A 17110-nucleotide genomic window follows, 5' to 3' on the forward strand; every position below is an offset into this window, starting at 1 on the left:
AAATATTTTCTCAGTTATTTAGTAGATTACCTTTGAATTAGAAATTGTGATGAATTGCAGTTTACCAGATCGATTCTCTGGTAAATCAGCTTTTATGCACAAAAGCTAGAGGAACAAATGCCATTTCCAAACACTTTATATTCAGTTCTCAGTACATCTGGCCAAGAGAGTGTAATGCATGGATGGAGACAACAATAACTCACAATTTTCTCTCTCCTCCCTTTTCGGCCCTGCTTGCCAGTGGTTTTTCTTAGAGATATATTCACACATTTTGATTTATATTCTACAGACATGCAATAAAAAACCTTGCCTCTTGTTAAAAGAGCTGGAGAGAAGCCAGGAGGTTTAATGAATCCAGTCTACTCCACTGAAGGGGAATTGCAAGCCCTAGGCACAGTTAGATTACATTTTCACTCCCCTAGGGAAACTATGAGGATGACTCACATTCTGCCTGCTGCCACCCACCTTCATGAATTAACTAGACGCTTCAAAGAGCTAGTTTGTTGTACTTAAACAGTGAAATATGACATATATCCCACCTAAGCGAGCATCTGTGTCGATTTCAAAGCACGGCTTTAGATAAGCTTGCTTTGACAGAATTGCGTTTTTATGACAGCTGCATGTTTTGCTGTTGGTAATGGATGTTTTGCAATACATAACAGTAAAGTAACACTTTTATATGCAGACATTTGCATTTAAGGTCACATCTCATATATAATTAATTCGATTTATTTGCTACGAATTTACATTTTGTAATAAGACTATTAATCATTATGATAAGAATGTCTATTTGGGGGTGGATGTTTTGCCATATATTTTAATCCTAACACATTTAAATCTGCCATTATATAATGCTGGATAACAATTGTTGTATAAAGTTTTTGTGTTGGCGAATTTTAAACGTTAATTGCACATATGGCTATGAAATATTTTAAGGAAAGTTGTTGTGGAACACGTTTTATACATTCAAGCTTACAGTTTAACCTAAAATCTTAAACAGCCTGGACATGCGATGCAACTACCTATACACAGCAGATCTGCAAATGCTTTTCATAATATTCTGTTATTTTAGCATGCAAAAGATTAAAGCATTTAGAGCTCATGTGTTGGTTCTCGCAGGGGAATTTAGTGTTTTGAATATCGACACGAGAAATATCACCCCTTTGAAAGGCCCTTGAAAGTAATTCATCATACATTAGTGAGCACATGTGGTGTGAATTGAAAATCTGATGGGGCACTTAACATACAGGTCTTTCAGCTCTCTAAGCTCTGTGTAACTAAGGCTGGCTTTAACTTAAAACTCATTGCCACTTTTTTGTTGGCACAAGAGGAATTCCCTTTAATGGAGCTAACTGGTGGTATACAGTTTGATGTTTCCTTAAAGTTCTCCACTGTAGCAAGCAAGGAAACCCCTATGAACTATTGCGAATGGTATACTGGTTAATGTTTAAGCAGGTCTACAGAAATGCCTACCTAACATGGATTTCATGCATAAAATTATTAGCTTGCCTCGACAAATGCGCTCTTAAGCCACCGTAATTGTTTTGTTTTCTAAATCGTTTACCTTTGAACTGTGGAATTCGGTTGCTATGACAACAGGAAGTAGGCCTCCATTGGCGAGCTGTGTCGAGCTGTGGCGACGGCGGCGAGGCGAGTCCATAAATTGCTGCCTCTAATGAAAACATTGTGCGCAGGATGCAGGTAGAGATTTCAGGGAATAAATGAGTTGTGACGCTCCCTTTGAAAACGAAGGTCCCTGTCCAATGATTTGTTGGCACTTGGGAAGAATCTGCAAGTTTTTCCTGTGATAAACTGAGGCCAGAGAGGGAAGGGCTCATGTTTAGCCAAGCACACATATCACTTTATTGAAACCAAATGGGCTGAAGGAGCCAATGCACAGCTGGTTAGTGACCCGTGCATGTTTTTTTCCCTTTTGTTTAGATTTAAGTCGGACCCAAACCTGCGCAGGTGATTTGTGTTGTTTTGCAACTGAATGATAATTGTTCTTGTTAAAACTGAAACACATTGCTTGCAAGGTGTAATTGCTAAAAGTTAATTTACTGGTACATATGAGTGTCATGAAAATGTTGCATTGATGCAGAATGAAAATTTAAATAGCATAAATATAAACAAGCATAATACATGTAAAAGTATATATACGTATAAATATATATATATATATACGTCGAAGATCTGTCTCTATACTGTATACAAGTGAGCTTGATGACAGGAAAATGCTCTTGTGCCAGCAATTAAATGGTATTAAAGGGATAACTCAACCAAAAATGAAAATGACCACATGATTTATTCACCCTAAAGCCATTCTCGATTTCAGCCAAACACGTTTGCAGTTATATTAGAAAATGTCCTGGCTAGGGCTGGGGCAATGTGTCGACGTCATCGATGACGTCGATGCAAAAAATACGTTGCCGCAAAATATGTGCGTCGATTCGTCAGACCCAAAATGGTGGCGCCGGAGAGTAGTAGCAACGCGAGTGACTTCTCGCAAGTGTGAGCAGTGCGTAAGCGCTGCATGTTTTTTTTTTCATGTTAACAAGCATGCAGACACTCATGAGCAGCGCGAGCTCGCGGCGCTGTAGCTGCAGTGCTGCGATAGTTTCTATGTCGGTTCTATTTTTGCTGCGCTGCTCACGCTCAATTAAAGGGACAGTGCTTTGTTTATGGTATAAATGCTCATTTATTGACGCGAAAAAGTGTAATTTTACCATAAAATCATGAATGTGGTGCCAAGTGTGTTTTAAACAGTCATGGCTTTGAGCAATTTAACAGAAAGCAATGAAATATTTAAAAACACACTGTTGCCAGAAGACTGCACTTTCATTCACTCTCTGCCCAGCACTAAATGGGTCCTCATCTATCTTAATAAACTTAAGAGAAACAGATTTAATAATGTATGTGCTTCTTAAGTCTATAATTGTGTTTATATCTGTCAGAACATGGACTAGAACAGCACGAAAATAATGTGGATTAAACAAATCACAGTTATAAAAATTACACTGAACATCAAAAAGCACATTAAAGAGGTTTTGCTCATAAATGCATGTAAAATAAAGCAATGTGAACTTGAGATTTTTATACTGTTACTAAACTGTACAGTATGCGCTGCAAACGCGGCAAAACATTTTATTGAATGCTGCCTCTGACTAAGAATGCATTACTTGTATAGTCTTTTTAATTTTTTTACAGTGTTAAGGAATTCATTTTTTTTATTCAGATATGTAAATCAACATGTATAAATTGCTATTAGTTAATTAACGGGGAGATAATCGAATCGAATTCGAATCGGACTGAAAAAAATGAATCGTTAGATTAATCGATGCATCGAAAATCGATTAAACGTTTAAAAAATAATCGTTTATCCCAGCCCTAGTCCTGGCTATTCCAAGCTTTATAATGATAGTAAATGGTGCTTTTGATTTGAAGCCCAAAAAAGTTCATCCATCCTTCACAGAAGTAATCCACAGGTCTCCAAGGGGTTAATAAAGGCCTTCTAAAGGCAATCGATGCGATTTTGCAAGAAAATATCAATATTTAAAACTTTACAAACTAAAATAACTAGCTTCCGTTAACGACCAATGCATGTTCACGAGGGGGTGCATTTCCAGCTGTAGAGTATGAGTACTAGCGGTATAGCGACGAACGCGGAAGTGCAGAGAAAAAACAAAACACTAGTCAGGAAGTAGTAGAAACAGGGATTTTTTCCGTGTTCATCACTTCTCCAACTACCTCTCGTACACTACGCCCTACACTGGAAACGCATGCTCTTGTAAACGGACGGCGGCTTTTACCTGACTTTTTTGGGCTTTAAATCCGAAGCACCATTCAATACCATTAATGCTTGGAACAGCTAGGACATTTTGTAATATAACTCCAATTGTGTTCATCTGATAAAAATAATTATATGCATCGATGATAGTTTAAGGGTGAGTAAATCAAGGGGTACTTTTCATTTTTGGGTGAACTATCCTTTTAAGTTCAAGCCAGCTTTAAACGGGGTTTATAGTTGAAAGACCTGTACGTTTTTTTTTTTTTTTTGCCCTGTCAGAACATACCACTTGTGCACACACCTTTTCCCCATGTGAATGTGTATATGACTTTTTTTAAAAGTACTATTCAATTCTTTCTATATTCGCTTTACACTATAGAATTTTTCACTTAGAAACCTCTGTGCACCTTACTTCATTGTAATACCATAATGAGCAGATTAAGCAGATATGATTTATGGCTCGCAATCACTGAGCATATCCTGTTTTGAAGTTTGCACAGGTGCGCTCTCTGCCGAGCCTTAGGAGAAACCTAGAAATCCATAGAATGCTCCTGATCGCGATCCAGCTCCAAACATCATCCACAATTACAGCTCTTGTTTGTTTTCATGGAAACCTACCAGATGGAGAGAAAAGAGAGAAAAAGAGACCTCTCCAGAGTTACGAGGAGAGATCTTAGATGTGGAACACACATTTTTAGGCAGCTTTGTGCTGTCTGAACTCATTTCAAAGGCGTCTGCCAGAAAGCCAGCATTTCCTCCGCTCTGGGCTTCCCTCCAAAGCTCCGACGTAAAGTGTAGAGACGGTAAATTAATCACAAATGTATCAGAGGCCTCGTAGTTTATTGCACTTAATTCCAGACGCATCTATTCGCTGTGAATGTAAATACGGAATGTATTCGTTGTTAAGTGGGAGGTTCCCGATGTTTCCTTGTTATGCACGTTCTGCACATGTCGAGTGTTAACTGAGCTGTTGCTTCAGGATCTCATGTCGGTTTATTAATAGTTCGCTCTGTTAGAGTGACAACCACTCAGCAAGCTGGCCTGTATCATTTACGATTGGTTTTCTATAGCAGGAATATTTACACACGAGCTAATACAAATTAGCTTGTTGACACATTGGATTGTCACATCATTAACCACTAGAAGAACGTTCGTCTCTTTCGATCTGGCTGTGTAGGGTTTGTTTACTTTAGAAGTATCGCTGCTTTCACAAAGCGCGATGATGTGCAAATCAATTACGTCAGCAAGATGTTTACTGCACTACTTTTTTCACAATTAACATCTTGCCATTCTCATGCGTTTTGCTTTCCTTTCATCTCCAGATCCCGGTTCCTACAAGAGGAGGCACAAGCCCGTCGAAATGCAGGAGGATGACGTGCAGCCAACGTGCGCCTACTCCAAAGTTCTCACCACCAAGAAGAACCTGGATCACGTCAACAAGATTCTGAAAGTCAAGAGGCTTCAGAGGCAAGCCAAGACGGGGAACAACATGGTGAAGCGACGCAGAGGGAGGCCGAGGAAGTGCCCGCTTCCTCTCGAGGACGGGCCGACGGGTCAGATGCCAGTTCTGGAAAAGTGCGTGGATCTTCCCGGCAAAAGGAGCCTTCACACCGTCCTCGTCCCCGCTCAGCTTGAGTTCTCCAATCACGACTCTATCACAGACGCTATCGAGTCAGTGGTACACATGGCCAGATCCCAATTCAACCCACAATCGACACAGGGAGGCAAGTACTGGCACAAAGTTCAGCCGGAGCTCCAAATAGAGTCTCCTAACCGGAAAGGCAGAGGAAACAGGCGAGATGAAGCTCCTCATTAAAATAGTCCACTGTGAGTCAGCCTTGTGCTTGGGTCTTTGTATCGTTTCTCAGTTTTTGTTTTGATCTTAATTCTACTGATGGGCATTCACTGAGAACCAAGATACTATCACATACTTTCCTCTCGAGGAGACCAATTGAACTTCTCCCAAATCTCCCAAAGCCCATAAGCGGGAGGATCGAAACGGCGGCTTTAGCCGTAATCTACCAGCACATGTAAATGAACTAATTACGGTACCGTGCACTTTTTTATTTGTATTTTTCTTTTGTTTTGCTCGAGCACAAAGCACAGATCGTCTGTCTGAGATCGATTTTGAACAACAGGTAACCCAATCGCTCACACAACTCATTCGCCTGTGCTCAGGTGTGTTTCAGGCACGAACTAATGGCAATACTTTCGAATGAAACCCTTTTCACGGCTGTAGTTTTCACTGTACATAACAACATATTTTAACTCTTCAAAGTATTTTAGATCTACCTATACCGTCAAAAACCATATAATGCTATTTTGTTTTAACCAAATAGAAATAGATGTGACATACGCAACCTCGTGTTGAAGTGGGTACACTTATTTAGTGACGTAATCCTGAATCACTGCAGATAAAGGGTTAATAAAGACACGGTACAGAGTAAATAAAAAAATAATAAATAAATCCCAGTCACCTGGAGACCAGGCCAGATGAAAAATGCTACGGTTGCATTTTAAACCAACAAAGCACTTATTTCTTTTCTCTTTATTTGGGATGGGATGGGATTTGGATTTTACAATGTTGGTGTTGGTTTTTGCTTTAAATATCAGCGAGCGTCTGGAGAATATTTTCAAAGTCGCCTTCTCCGGAGTAATTTTGAGAACGTGCCTGCTCTTGTTAATGAAACAATAATTTAGTATGTCTATATACCTGTCAGTATTAGATATTTACATGACCAAAGTATCAGTGTAGTTGTGCGTCATAGGATAGATCGGTTTCGGTGTAGCTGCTTGTGTATATTACTATGAATGGATACTGAGTGTGGCGGTGTGCTTATCTGTTTATTAATCTCTTATTTGGATCGGTTGGAAATAGAAACCAGAATGTACACAGAAGACAATTTATGACGTCACGTACCTAGTCAAAAATAGGTTTTTCGGCATTAGTTGAAATCTGGATAGAAGTTGAATGTGGTCCTAATTTGAATAGCTTTCCATTTGTTATTGATTTCTCAGTTTTTCATATGTGCCTTACGTTTGTCTATAAATCCATAACATGTTCAGGTACAAGGAAAGCTTAATTAATCAAGAATGTACATAAACAATAATCTTGTTTGCTGTCATGGTTGTAACGTGTTTAATACTTCAGTAAATCTTCGCAGGTCGGTTGTTTTATTGTAATCGGCTTCGTTTTAACTATACATGCATATACTCGATTTATACTCGGTAACAATTCAATACCAGACAGCACATATAGCACATGACTAAATAAGAGATATGTCTATAACTGAACCCAGCGAGGGTTTTCGAAATGCTTATTTACTATGCATCAGATTGTTGACGCGTATCGTTTTGGCATCGACTCTTTCGTAAGCTTTGCGTTTTCTGTTTAACCAGTTTAAACAATAAAGTGGTCTTACTGAAATCTTAAAGTTACAATATCCAGTAGTTTGTCATTGTGCTAAAACTGACTATCACTTCTAATCATTGTCTAGAGGAGGAAAATTGACCTCTAAGCAGTGCAGCCTTATGCAAATGTTAAATTCGACAAATTTTCCCTTGTAAATAGTCAACCGTCTCTGGATTGCCGTAAAGCTGCATGGATTATTCCTAAGAATCGCGTCGATGCTGTATGTTTAATTCACAGTTGTCCAAAGCCGGACATGCAGTGGCTCGGTGTTACGAACCGTTCTGTCCATGTGGTCTCGCATTTAAGCTAAAAAATCATCATATATACCGGCAGCTATTTGCCTCGGACTGGTTTTGCTAACCACCTTGAACTTTGCCAAAAATGTTGACCTTTTGTCCGTGCTTTAAGCACCAAAAGACAAAATCGATGTTTTGAAAGAAAATGTACACCGTAGCAGTTTTTCGGAAACATGATTATAGATAGTAGTCAAAAAGTGGCTTTGGGAATAAAGCCTGGCAGCTTGGCTTATGTGATTTCGTAACGCCAGATAGATTTTCTCCACCAGCTGATAAGTGGTGCCTTGTGAAGGTTTATTTTTATGTTCTTAAACTACCATAGCGATTCCATTACATGCTGTTTGTGTCAAGTAAATATTACCAAGATCACACACAGAGAGAGAGAGAGAAGAGAGAATGTTATTCACACCAATATTGTCACTAGTATCATATTTTAATTTGTGTTATTATTAATGATGAAGTTATAATAGACGCAAAGTGTTAATCGAAAAGTAATACTCCTAATAAGGACGCAACACATGCTCTTATCGATCTTAACATTTTTAATTCGTACCTACAGTACATGGTGTTATGACCATTTTGATAATTTGATTTCTGTATCTGCATGCCCTGTTTGATTGTATGCGAACAAATTTTGGAGAAGTCAAATATTTCGATTTGGATACGATCTTATACATTGTTTGATATGGTTTTTTCTAATGGATTTTAAATTCATAAAGCATTTTGTACATTGTATGGATATTAAAAACAGCAAATAATGGACATATATACAAAAGAATAAATACCTGATGTACACACAAACATATGCATTGTACATAGAATGTATGTATACACATTTGTGTGTCGTGTAACGGTGTATACAGACGTGTTTATAATACCGCACTGTACATATGTACATACATGTAAGCTTGCATGTGTTTGGTCACGTTTGCCGTTAATGATCTTGTAGTTTTATTTTTTTATTTCTCTTTCCCTTACTGTTAAGCTCATGTTGTGCACCATTGCTGGTGAGCAGTCTTGCGAGCTTAAAATACAGTTGATCTTGTTCATGTCATTCATTGTGCAAAAAAATAATAAATGAATTTATCGAGAGCTCACACCGGTTTACCTTTGTCTTTCTTTTGTGTATTTGTGTTGATATTTAAGTCCTGATATTTAAGCCCTTTTACATTTATACAAAAAAAGTTTTTGCGCAATTTTTTGCGCAAATATTTATTATATTGCCGCTATACTACTATAATAGTTTTTTATACAAATGTAGTATTCAGCAGTGTTGGGGAAAGTTACTTTTAAATGTGATACATTACAATATTAAGTTACTTCCCAAAAAGTAACTAATTGCTTTACTTAGTTACTTTTTATGGAAAGTAATGCTTCTGTTACTTTTAAGTTACTTTTGCATTACTTTTACTTGATCTCGTTCAGGCCATGCACAAGTTTTTTATGACTGAGAAGTTTTGCATTCAGAAATTGCACATTTCCATTGCAAAAATATCAAGCTCTGGCCTGCCATCTCTGTGCACGCATAGTGCGTAATTCTGTGTGACTATGTTCCGTTTAATTCAGTACGTTGTGTTGTTTTTAAATCAAATTAATTTAACTGAAAAGTAACTCGCATTACTTTTTTTAAAAAAGTAACTCAAATAGTAATGTGTACATTTATAAAGTAATGCATTACTTTACTCGTTACTTCAGAAAAGTAATATTATTACGTAATGCACGCTACTTGTAATGCACTGGTATTCAGTTTATATGTCTGTCTGTCTATGTATTTCTATCTCTATCTCTCTCTGTCTCTCTCTATGGGGCCTTTTTACTCTACATTTTCAAATAAAAAAGGGTAAACATTTTATTTACCGTATTTTTCGGTCTATAAGCCACGTTTTTTTCATATCTTGTCTGGTGCTGCGTCTTATAGTCAGGTGGGCCTTGTAAGTCAGTATGAATTAATTTTGACATTATGAGGCAAGAGGCAACATTACCGTCTACAGCCGCGAGAGTCCGCCATATGCTGCTTCTGTATTTATGTAATTCAATGAATTCAGTAATGTGGAATGACAAGTATGCAATTTTCTGCAAACGCTTGTTGGCTTGTTCGGTTAATTTAGCCTATTCAACCTTCCAGGTAAGTTCTTTATGCTATGGTTTATCGTTTAAATATTTGATAATATTACTTAGACATCTATTCAGCCTGCTGTTCTGGCTGCTATTGTTTAGTTGAATAACTTGCCTTTCCAGGTTAAATGTATGTTCTTCGGCTTGGATTTTGTGAAATAATTTTCTAAATAAACTGCGACTTATATGTGTTATTTCGTCTTAACTGCGCATTTTTGAATGATGTGGCTTATACTCCGGTGCGGCTTATAGTCCGGAAAATATGGTTTCTATTCGTCATTTACTTGGGGTCCTGAAAAAGGGTCCTGAAAAAGTAAACTTCTGATGACAGGTTTCAAAGTGCAAGTTTGTGAACATGATGCCTTGTCATTGCCGTAAAAATGATGTAACCGTGAATCTTTGAGTATACCCAAAACAACAATCGCGGCTTACTGGACTGTGTTTGTGCTGCTCAAGAAACAGAGTTTATATACGCTTCTCCAACAAAGTTTAAAAATTTTGGCATGTCAAGGGTCACAGAATGTGTGTGTAATTCTTTAAAAAGCGACATCGCCATCTACTGGCCTGGCATGCATAATGCATGCGTTTTTAACATATGTCGTAAACGCGGATGTTTTTGACAGCATTGCTGTCATGTGTACGTGTTTATTTTTAAAATGCAAAGATTTTTTTTCCAGTTTTACCACAACGTTGTTGTGTAAACCTCTCTCTCTCTCTGTCTCTCTCTATCTCCCTCTACCCCCCTTCTCTCTTTTCAGTTGCAAATTTTGCGCAGAGTTTGTGTATATCATCATTTAGCAGTGTGTAGTGTAGTTAAGGGCATTCCTGTGCATATAGTCGCATTCACTGCATTGCCACAACACTGCACAGTAGAGATAAATGGATTGGCCGGAGTCCCAGCCATTGGTTGGTGAAGGCAAAGTGAAAAGCGTCTAACCATAGGCCTGTGCCTCTGTAAAATTCCTGTTGCCATGGCAGCTGGAGGAACTGCCCAAATACTCCAGTGCTCCACTTGGCTTGAATAAAATATCTCGAGTCAGTCTGGTGAATGCGAGCACGTATGACATCGCAAAGTGCGTAGGGCGGAAAATCTGAGGCTGTAATTTCTGCCGAAAATGGGAGGTTTTGCTTGGAAATAAAGAGCAGATGACAAAAGTCTGGCTGTTTACAGATAATGGGGTGCAGATGATAATGCGGCTTTTTGTGTTTATCACAGGCATGAAATGATTCCTCTATGTCAGTTCACAGATAAATTACTTTCTCTAGTTGTTCTTCAGTGATATTCATCTGCTGTTGGCACTGTAATATCTATGGAATATTAATCTGTCATCTTAAACTGTACACTATTAACTATCAACCTGACCTTCACTCTTTATGTACAATCCCTTAACACTGCAGACATATCTAGAGGTGTTTGTAGCCACAGCCTGTCATTATTTTTGGGACGACAGCCAAGACTTTCACTGGTGTCCAATGATGCTCAGATGTGTCATTGCCTGTCTTCTGCAACCAAAGCCTAAATGCTGATTTATTTACTTCATGTTGATTAAATTTAAAATGCCTAGTATTCAAAAAGTATGAAACTAAATGCATTTCTATAGATTTAAGATGCACATTGCATCAAAATCCTTCAATAAAGAACAAATATTTAATCGTTTTCTCTTCAGGCATCTGATATACCTCAGCATGTAATAAATCCAGCAACTGTTCTGAAAGCACCACTTACTATTTAGGATATGTCTGTGCGTATACGTCGCAAAGGATGCTGTTCTTTATGATTGGCAACTGGCAGGGCTGCAGTTGCTACGGTGACAGCCCGAGTCACACCAATTTGGTTAGCGAATGAAGCTGTTAGTGTTTTGCAGACTACATGATGGGGGTTTTAAAACGCGCTCGCTCCAGAATATGTCAGCAGAAGAATTTGTGATTTACATGGCAGAGCATAGAGAAAATAAGACCAGAGAAATCCTTATTTATAGGGGTGAATGCTTAAAACAACTCCTTCTACACAAACCAATGCAGATGAAAGATAACGTGTGAAATCGTAGGTTGCAGGTTCACCAGAGAAACAAGATTTAGCTTGTGGGGTATTAGTGTAAAACTTGTTGGTGGAGTTCATGGACATCTAATTGTAATGCAGGACTAATATAAAGAGACCGGGGGTTAGTAACCCAAACATTGTTAAAGTGTCACTTGGGCTTTTTCTGTAGGGACTGTGAGTTGAAATGTTGAAGTGTTATTTTTCGCACTGGTGTTAATTTCAGATAGTCTTACATTTATTTAATCTCAATTAGGGGTGTGACGAGACACTTAATCAACGAGACGAGACACAAGACAAGATTTTTAATTTTTTTAAGAAATCCTCAATGATAAAAAAAGTGGATAGGAAACTGAAATCTCATTATTTTGAAATGTTTTAACTAATCTAGGACTGTCCCTAACAGTTATTTTGCTAATTGATAATGAAGTATTTTGATATTCTTGGTAATAAAAATAGACCCAGTGAGCAATAACCTTTTAAAATGACATAATAATGATTCAAAATGGTTCAAATAAAGTATCAAAACAAGTAAACACATTATAGTAATATGCAGTGTTGGGGAAAGTTACTTTTAAAATGCATTACAATATTAAGTTACTCCCCAAAAATGTAACTAATTGCGTTACTTTTCATGGAAAGTAATGCTTACGTTACTTTTAAGTTACTTTTTCTTACTTTGCAGGTGCTTTTTATGACTGAGAATGTCTGCATTCAGAAATTGCCTATTTCCATCGCAAAAATGTCAAGCTCTGGTCTCCCATCTCCATTTCTGACTTGAACTGTTCACGCAGTAACAAAAAGTAACTCAAATATTAATGTGTACATTTATAAAGTAATGCGTTACTTTACTCGTTACTTCAGAAAACTAATATTATTACGTAATGCACGTTAGCTGTAATGTGTTAACCCCAACACTGGTAATATGCAGCGTCTTTGTTATAAAAACAGCATTATGTATTATAACAAATGCCTGCGGGGGTGCTAAAAGACCCGCTTCTGTTACTTTCACTTTAGATGCTTACTTTTAGCCAAACAACGTGTTAATCCATTTAAATCTTTAATATGTGTCTAATTCTTTAAAGCGACACCATGTAAGATTTCAACCTTCATAATAAATTTTCAAGACCCTTGTGATAGTACATTGACTTTAAATAGGTTGAATGACATGTCTACCTGCTTTACGGCATACGTCACTTCCTACACACAATTTTTTATTTACGTGAACTTTGCTGGAGGCTACTTAAGGAGTGTAGAGAGCAACTTCTATTATGTGACTCTGTGGCACCGTGTTAGTGTCACGTACCTATGACACGGGCGACCTGGGTTTGCTTCCCCTTTAAGGCAATTTTTTATATAAACTCATGATCTTGATTCATACATAAATGCGATCTTCTTTATGACGGCGATTATCTTGCATATAGTTCCCTGTATTCAGATGCTGCATTTACGTATTTATCTTTCTTTTACTGTCTATGTATTTACATTACAATCCAGGATGCTATAGCAGTCAAACTTGCTCAAACTCACACAGTGTAAAACCAAACCCTATTCATTCACCAATCCCTGTTCATTCACCAATCAAATCCGAGCGTTTCTCTCTTCCTCATTTGCTGCGTTCCGCTGTCACTCACGTGACGTATAACAAAGCGGTAGACCTAAACACATCGGTTTACTTGGATTTGGAGCGACAATTTTCACACAAAAGAGAGGAAAAACGAGCGCCATTGCGGAAAATCCTGGTGGCTAGGGAGAGAGAGACGATGCAACAATATTTGTTTCGAAAAAGGCAAGGAAATACTTCTGGTCATTTTTCAATTGGAAGGCTGCAGCCTCCGGAGATCAATTATGCAGGCTGCATACGTCATCAAGCCTGGTTTATTAAGGTAAACTGAGCATTACATTCGCAAGTCATAAGCATACTGCAAGAATTTACGATTAACTAAGTATAATAGTCAACTTTATAATTGTTAATATTGTGAAATAAGAGAGTCTTGATGACGTATGCAGCTTAGAAATACGACATCCGGAGGCTGCAACCTTCAGATTGAGAAATGGCTTCTGCCACTAGTTCCTCATCAGAAAGTTGTAACATGACTGCGTTTCTCCCTGATGCCTCAAAATGTTGATCGTTTAGCGTTTTAAAGGTTTAGTTTTTAGTTTAGTTTTAAGGTTGGCCAGATCTTTTCCTTTGCGACAGTGCTGCCTTTAAAATAGAAATGATACATAAAATCATGTAAACTCCGAGTGAGGGTTTAATCTGCTGAGACGCTTCACTGATCCACAGACAAACACAACGTGTCTTAGACGAACATTATTGGAAACCCAAATAAAAAAGCACACGCAGTAAAAGACAGATTATAAAACGGGCAGTTCTGGTTCTTCATTCTGATTGGTTGAAGCCGTGATAAAATTCCCCGGTAAACCCACGGTTCAGACCGCATTACAGGAGTATCACTGCGCCACTGTTGCGTACTGATTTATGAAAATAAACACCACAGTCTTTAATCACATTTTTAATTTGTATACAATTGCACAATTATGGCGATATCCAGATACATTTCAATAAATATTGTTGAGTCATCTCATCAATAAAGATAAAACTCTCCCTTTCTAACTCAAATTCATATTTCCGCTATCCACTGGGTGGCGATCTTACCCAACTTAAACACTGACGCTTTTACTCAACACTTACAACAGCGTGTTTTGATCAGGCTCTGAATCTGATCTCTTACAAAAGTTCTTCACATAAATGGAATTATCTCTGCTTTTAGCTAAAAAATTTGAGAGGTGATAAGAGAACAAATGAAGGTAGGATGAAAGTTTTTTTTTTGAAAGCGGATGGTCTGTTCGTTCATTTAATGTTTAATGTTTATTTAAAGAAGATAATTTTTCTGCAAGGCATTAAACTAAAACTGGGTGGCAACTTAAAAAAAAAACCGCTGACGGGGAAAGAGTTCAGCATGCTTCCAAGCATATTTGATCATCACTTCAACAGTTGCACGATATAAATGTTAATGTATAATTAGATGAATGGTGATTTATAAAAATAAACACTACAGTCTTAAGTCATATTTTCATTGTGTCTTTGCTGCGTCTGTGTTGGTTGGGAACTGCACTCGATCTGTTTCAGTCACACTTGATTCTGAGGAACTACTTTGTTTGGCGGAAGAGTGATATTTGTACTAATATAATTACAACTTATTTGTGTTGCATATGAAGTAACCGTTTTATAAATGCAATAACCCCCGCGAAGCAGTGGGGTTACAGTGCATTTTATAACAGCTAAGGGGGTCACAACTTACAACGCCCCTTAGCTGTTATAAAATGCACTGGTAACCCACTGCTTCTTGGGGCTTATTGCTTTAATAAAATGCATGCTCATTGCACTGGAAAAGGTTTAGCCAGAAACTTAACTTTATGCTGATATTGGGACAGTGGCCGTTTCTCAAACAGAAAGCTGCATCCTCCGGAGGTCGCATGCAGACAACAAGCCTGGTTTATTGCTCAGTTAACTGAGCATTACACTGGCAAGTCATAAGCATATTACAAGAATTTACGATTAACTAAATATAACATTAAACTTTATAACTTTATATAGTGTTAATATTCTGTAATAAGTCTACAAATGCGACCTCCAAATGCAACCTTTTGTTTGAGAAACGGCCAGCATTTCACCTCCACGGGAAATCTTGTGACATAATTAATTTTGCTATACATATTTAATCACACCCCTAATCTTAATTAATTGTTGTCTTCCACACAAATGTTTAAATTAAACTAAAATAAAACATTTCCAGCTTAAGCAATACTGGCATATATTCAGGATGCCCTGGTGAAAAAAAACAATAAAACCATTACAGAAAATTCTAATGGTTTCCAATAAAATACCAATATGAACATTTAGCTTTACCATTAAAACCACTACACTGTAGTGTGTTTTGGGCAATATTCCATTAGAACCAATACATATTCCATTAGAACCAATACATAGAACCAACTGAACCAATACATACCATTACATACCAACAAAAACCAATACACTGTAGTGTGTTTTGGGCCATATTCCATTAGAACCAATAAGATTCCCAATAAAGCCAATAAAACCATTAGAATTTTCTGTAATGGTTTTATGTTTTTTCAGCAGAGTGTGAATGAAATTTCATATTTTTCAATTCTTTTACCATTGTCACCTGAATTTGGGGTTAGATTTGGGATTTGCTTTAGGATGTCATTTAATATAGGTTTCTCCCTGTTTTTGTCTATTTTTAAACCATGGTGTTTCGAGTTGGGGTTAGAATTGGGGTTTGGGTTAGGATGTAATTTTATGTTACAAAAAGTCGTTCTAACCCAAAACCCAAGCAGCAATAGCAGAAAAAATGAAAACATTAACAAATCTTTTAACCCCTTTCTGGGTTAGAATTAGGGTTTGGGTTAGGATGTAATTTTATTAGGGCTGTCAAACGATTAATTGAATAATCGCATACAAAAAAAGTTTGTTTGCTCATAACATATTTGTGTGTGTATTGTGTGCAATTATCATTTATATAAATACACACATACATACAATTTAAGAAAAATTTTGTTTATGTATATATTTTTTTATTTATATATAATACAAAATATATTAAAATCTAAATAAATATTTATATACATGTAAATGTTTTTTAATTACATATAGATATGTGTGTGTATTTATATATACAAAATAATTACACACAGTGCATACATACGGTATATATTATGCAAAAACAAACATTTACTTTATATTTTATTAATCGCGATTAATTGACAGCCCTTAATTGTATGTAACAAAAAGTCGTTCTTACCCCAAAACCAAGTGAGAATAGTAAAAAAAGACAAATAAAAAAACAATACATTAAACGAAAAGATCCGTCATATAAAAGGCGGAGTGCACAATGTTTGAAAAACGCTTTGGAAAAGGAGACGTGCAGACTACCAAAACACACTTATAGCCAATCAGCAGTAAGGAGCGTGTCTATACTAACCGACATCCTTGCCGGGTTGCGTATGTGTGAGGCGGGTCTATCAATAGAAGGTCCAGATTCTATTGTTTAGGTGATATCAACATTGGCTTCCAAACATTGTGCATTCCGCCTTTAAGTGAACCAGAATGACTGGTATATCATATGCATGCAAAATTGGAATTTCGTATGTATTGCACGACTTTTCACATTGCGTGCTATTTAAACGCACTTGATGAGATTGGGCTCCCTGGGATACAACCCCTGAACTAAGCGTTGCTAACACAATGCTCGACCAACCAGCCTGGTCTCACTGTTATTACTTAACTTTCAACATAACTTCTGTTTGAATAGACTCTGGAGTATGCATATTTGCAACATTTAATTGTAGCATTATTATGTTTTTACAGCTAAAAATCTTTCATATCATAAAGATTGCTGTATATTTTCGTGTTAACCATTTTATCGATCAGCGTT

General features: G+C 37.1%; 1 protein-coding gene across 2 annotated transcripts in view; it reads left to right on the plus strand.

Annotated features, from left to right (window-relative positions):
* setbp1 (SET binding protein 1) overlaps nt 1-8592 on the plus strand; it is an 80656-nt gene extending 72064 nt beyond the window's left edge. For both annotated transcript variants that reach the window (XM_055200900.2, XM_055200899.2), the window contains one exon: nt 5110-8592. In XM_055200900.2, the coding sequence (XP_055056875.2) occupies nt 5110-5603 (494 nt within the window). In that variant the 3' untranslated portion in view covers nt 5604-8592. The remainder of the gene's footprint in view (nt 1-5109) is intronic.
* The last annotated feature ends 8518 nt before the right edge of the window (nt 8593-17110 follow it).

This window comes from Misgurnus anguillicaudatus, chromosome 22 (assembly GCF_027580225.2).
Source record: "Misgurnus anguillicaudatus chromosome 22, ASM2758022v2, whole genome shotgun sequence".
Classification (NCBI taxonomy): domain Eukaryota; kingdom Metazoa; phylum Chordata; class Actinopteri; order Cypriniformes; family Cobitidae; genus Misgurnus; species Misgurnus anguillicaudatus.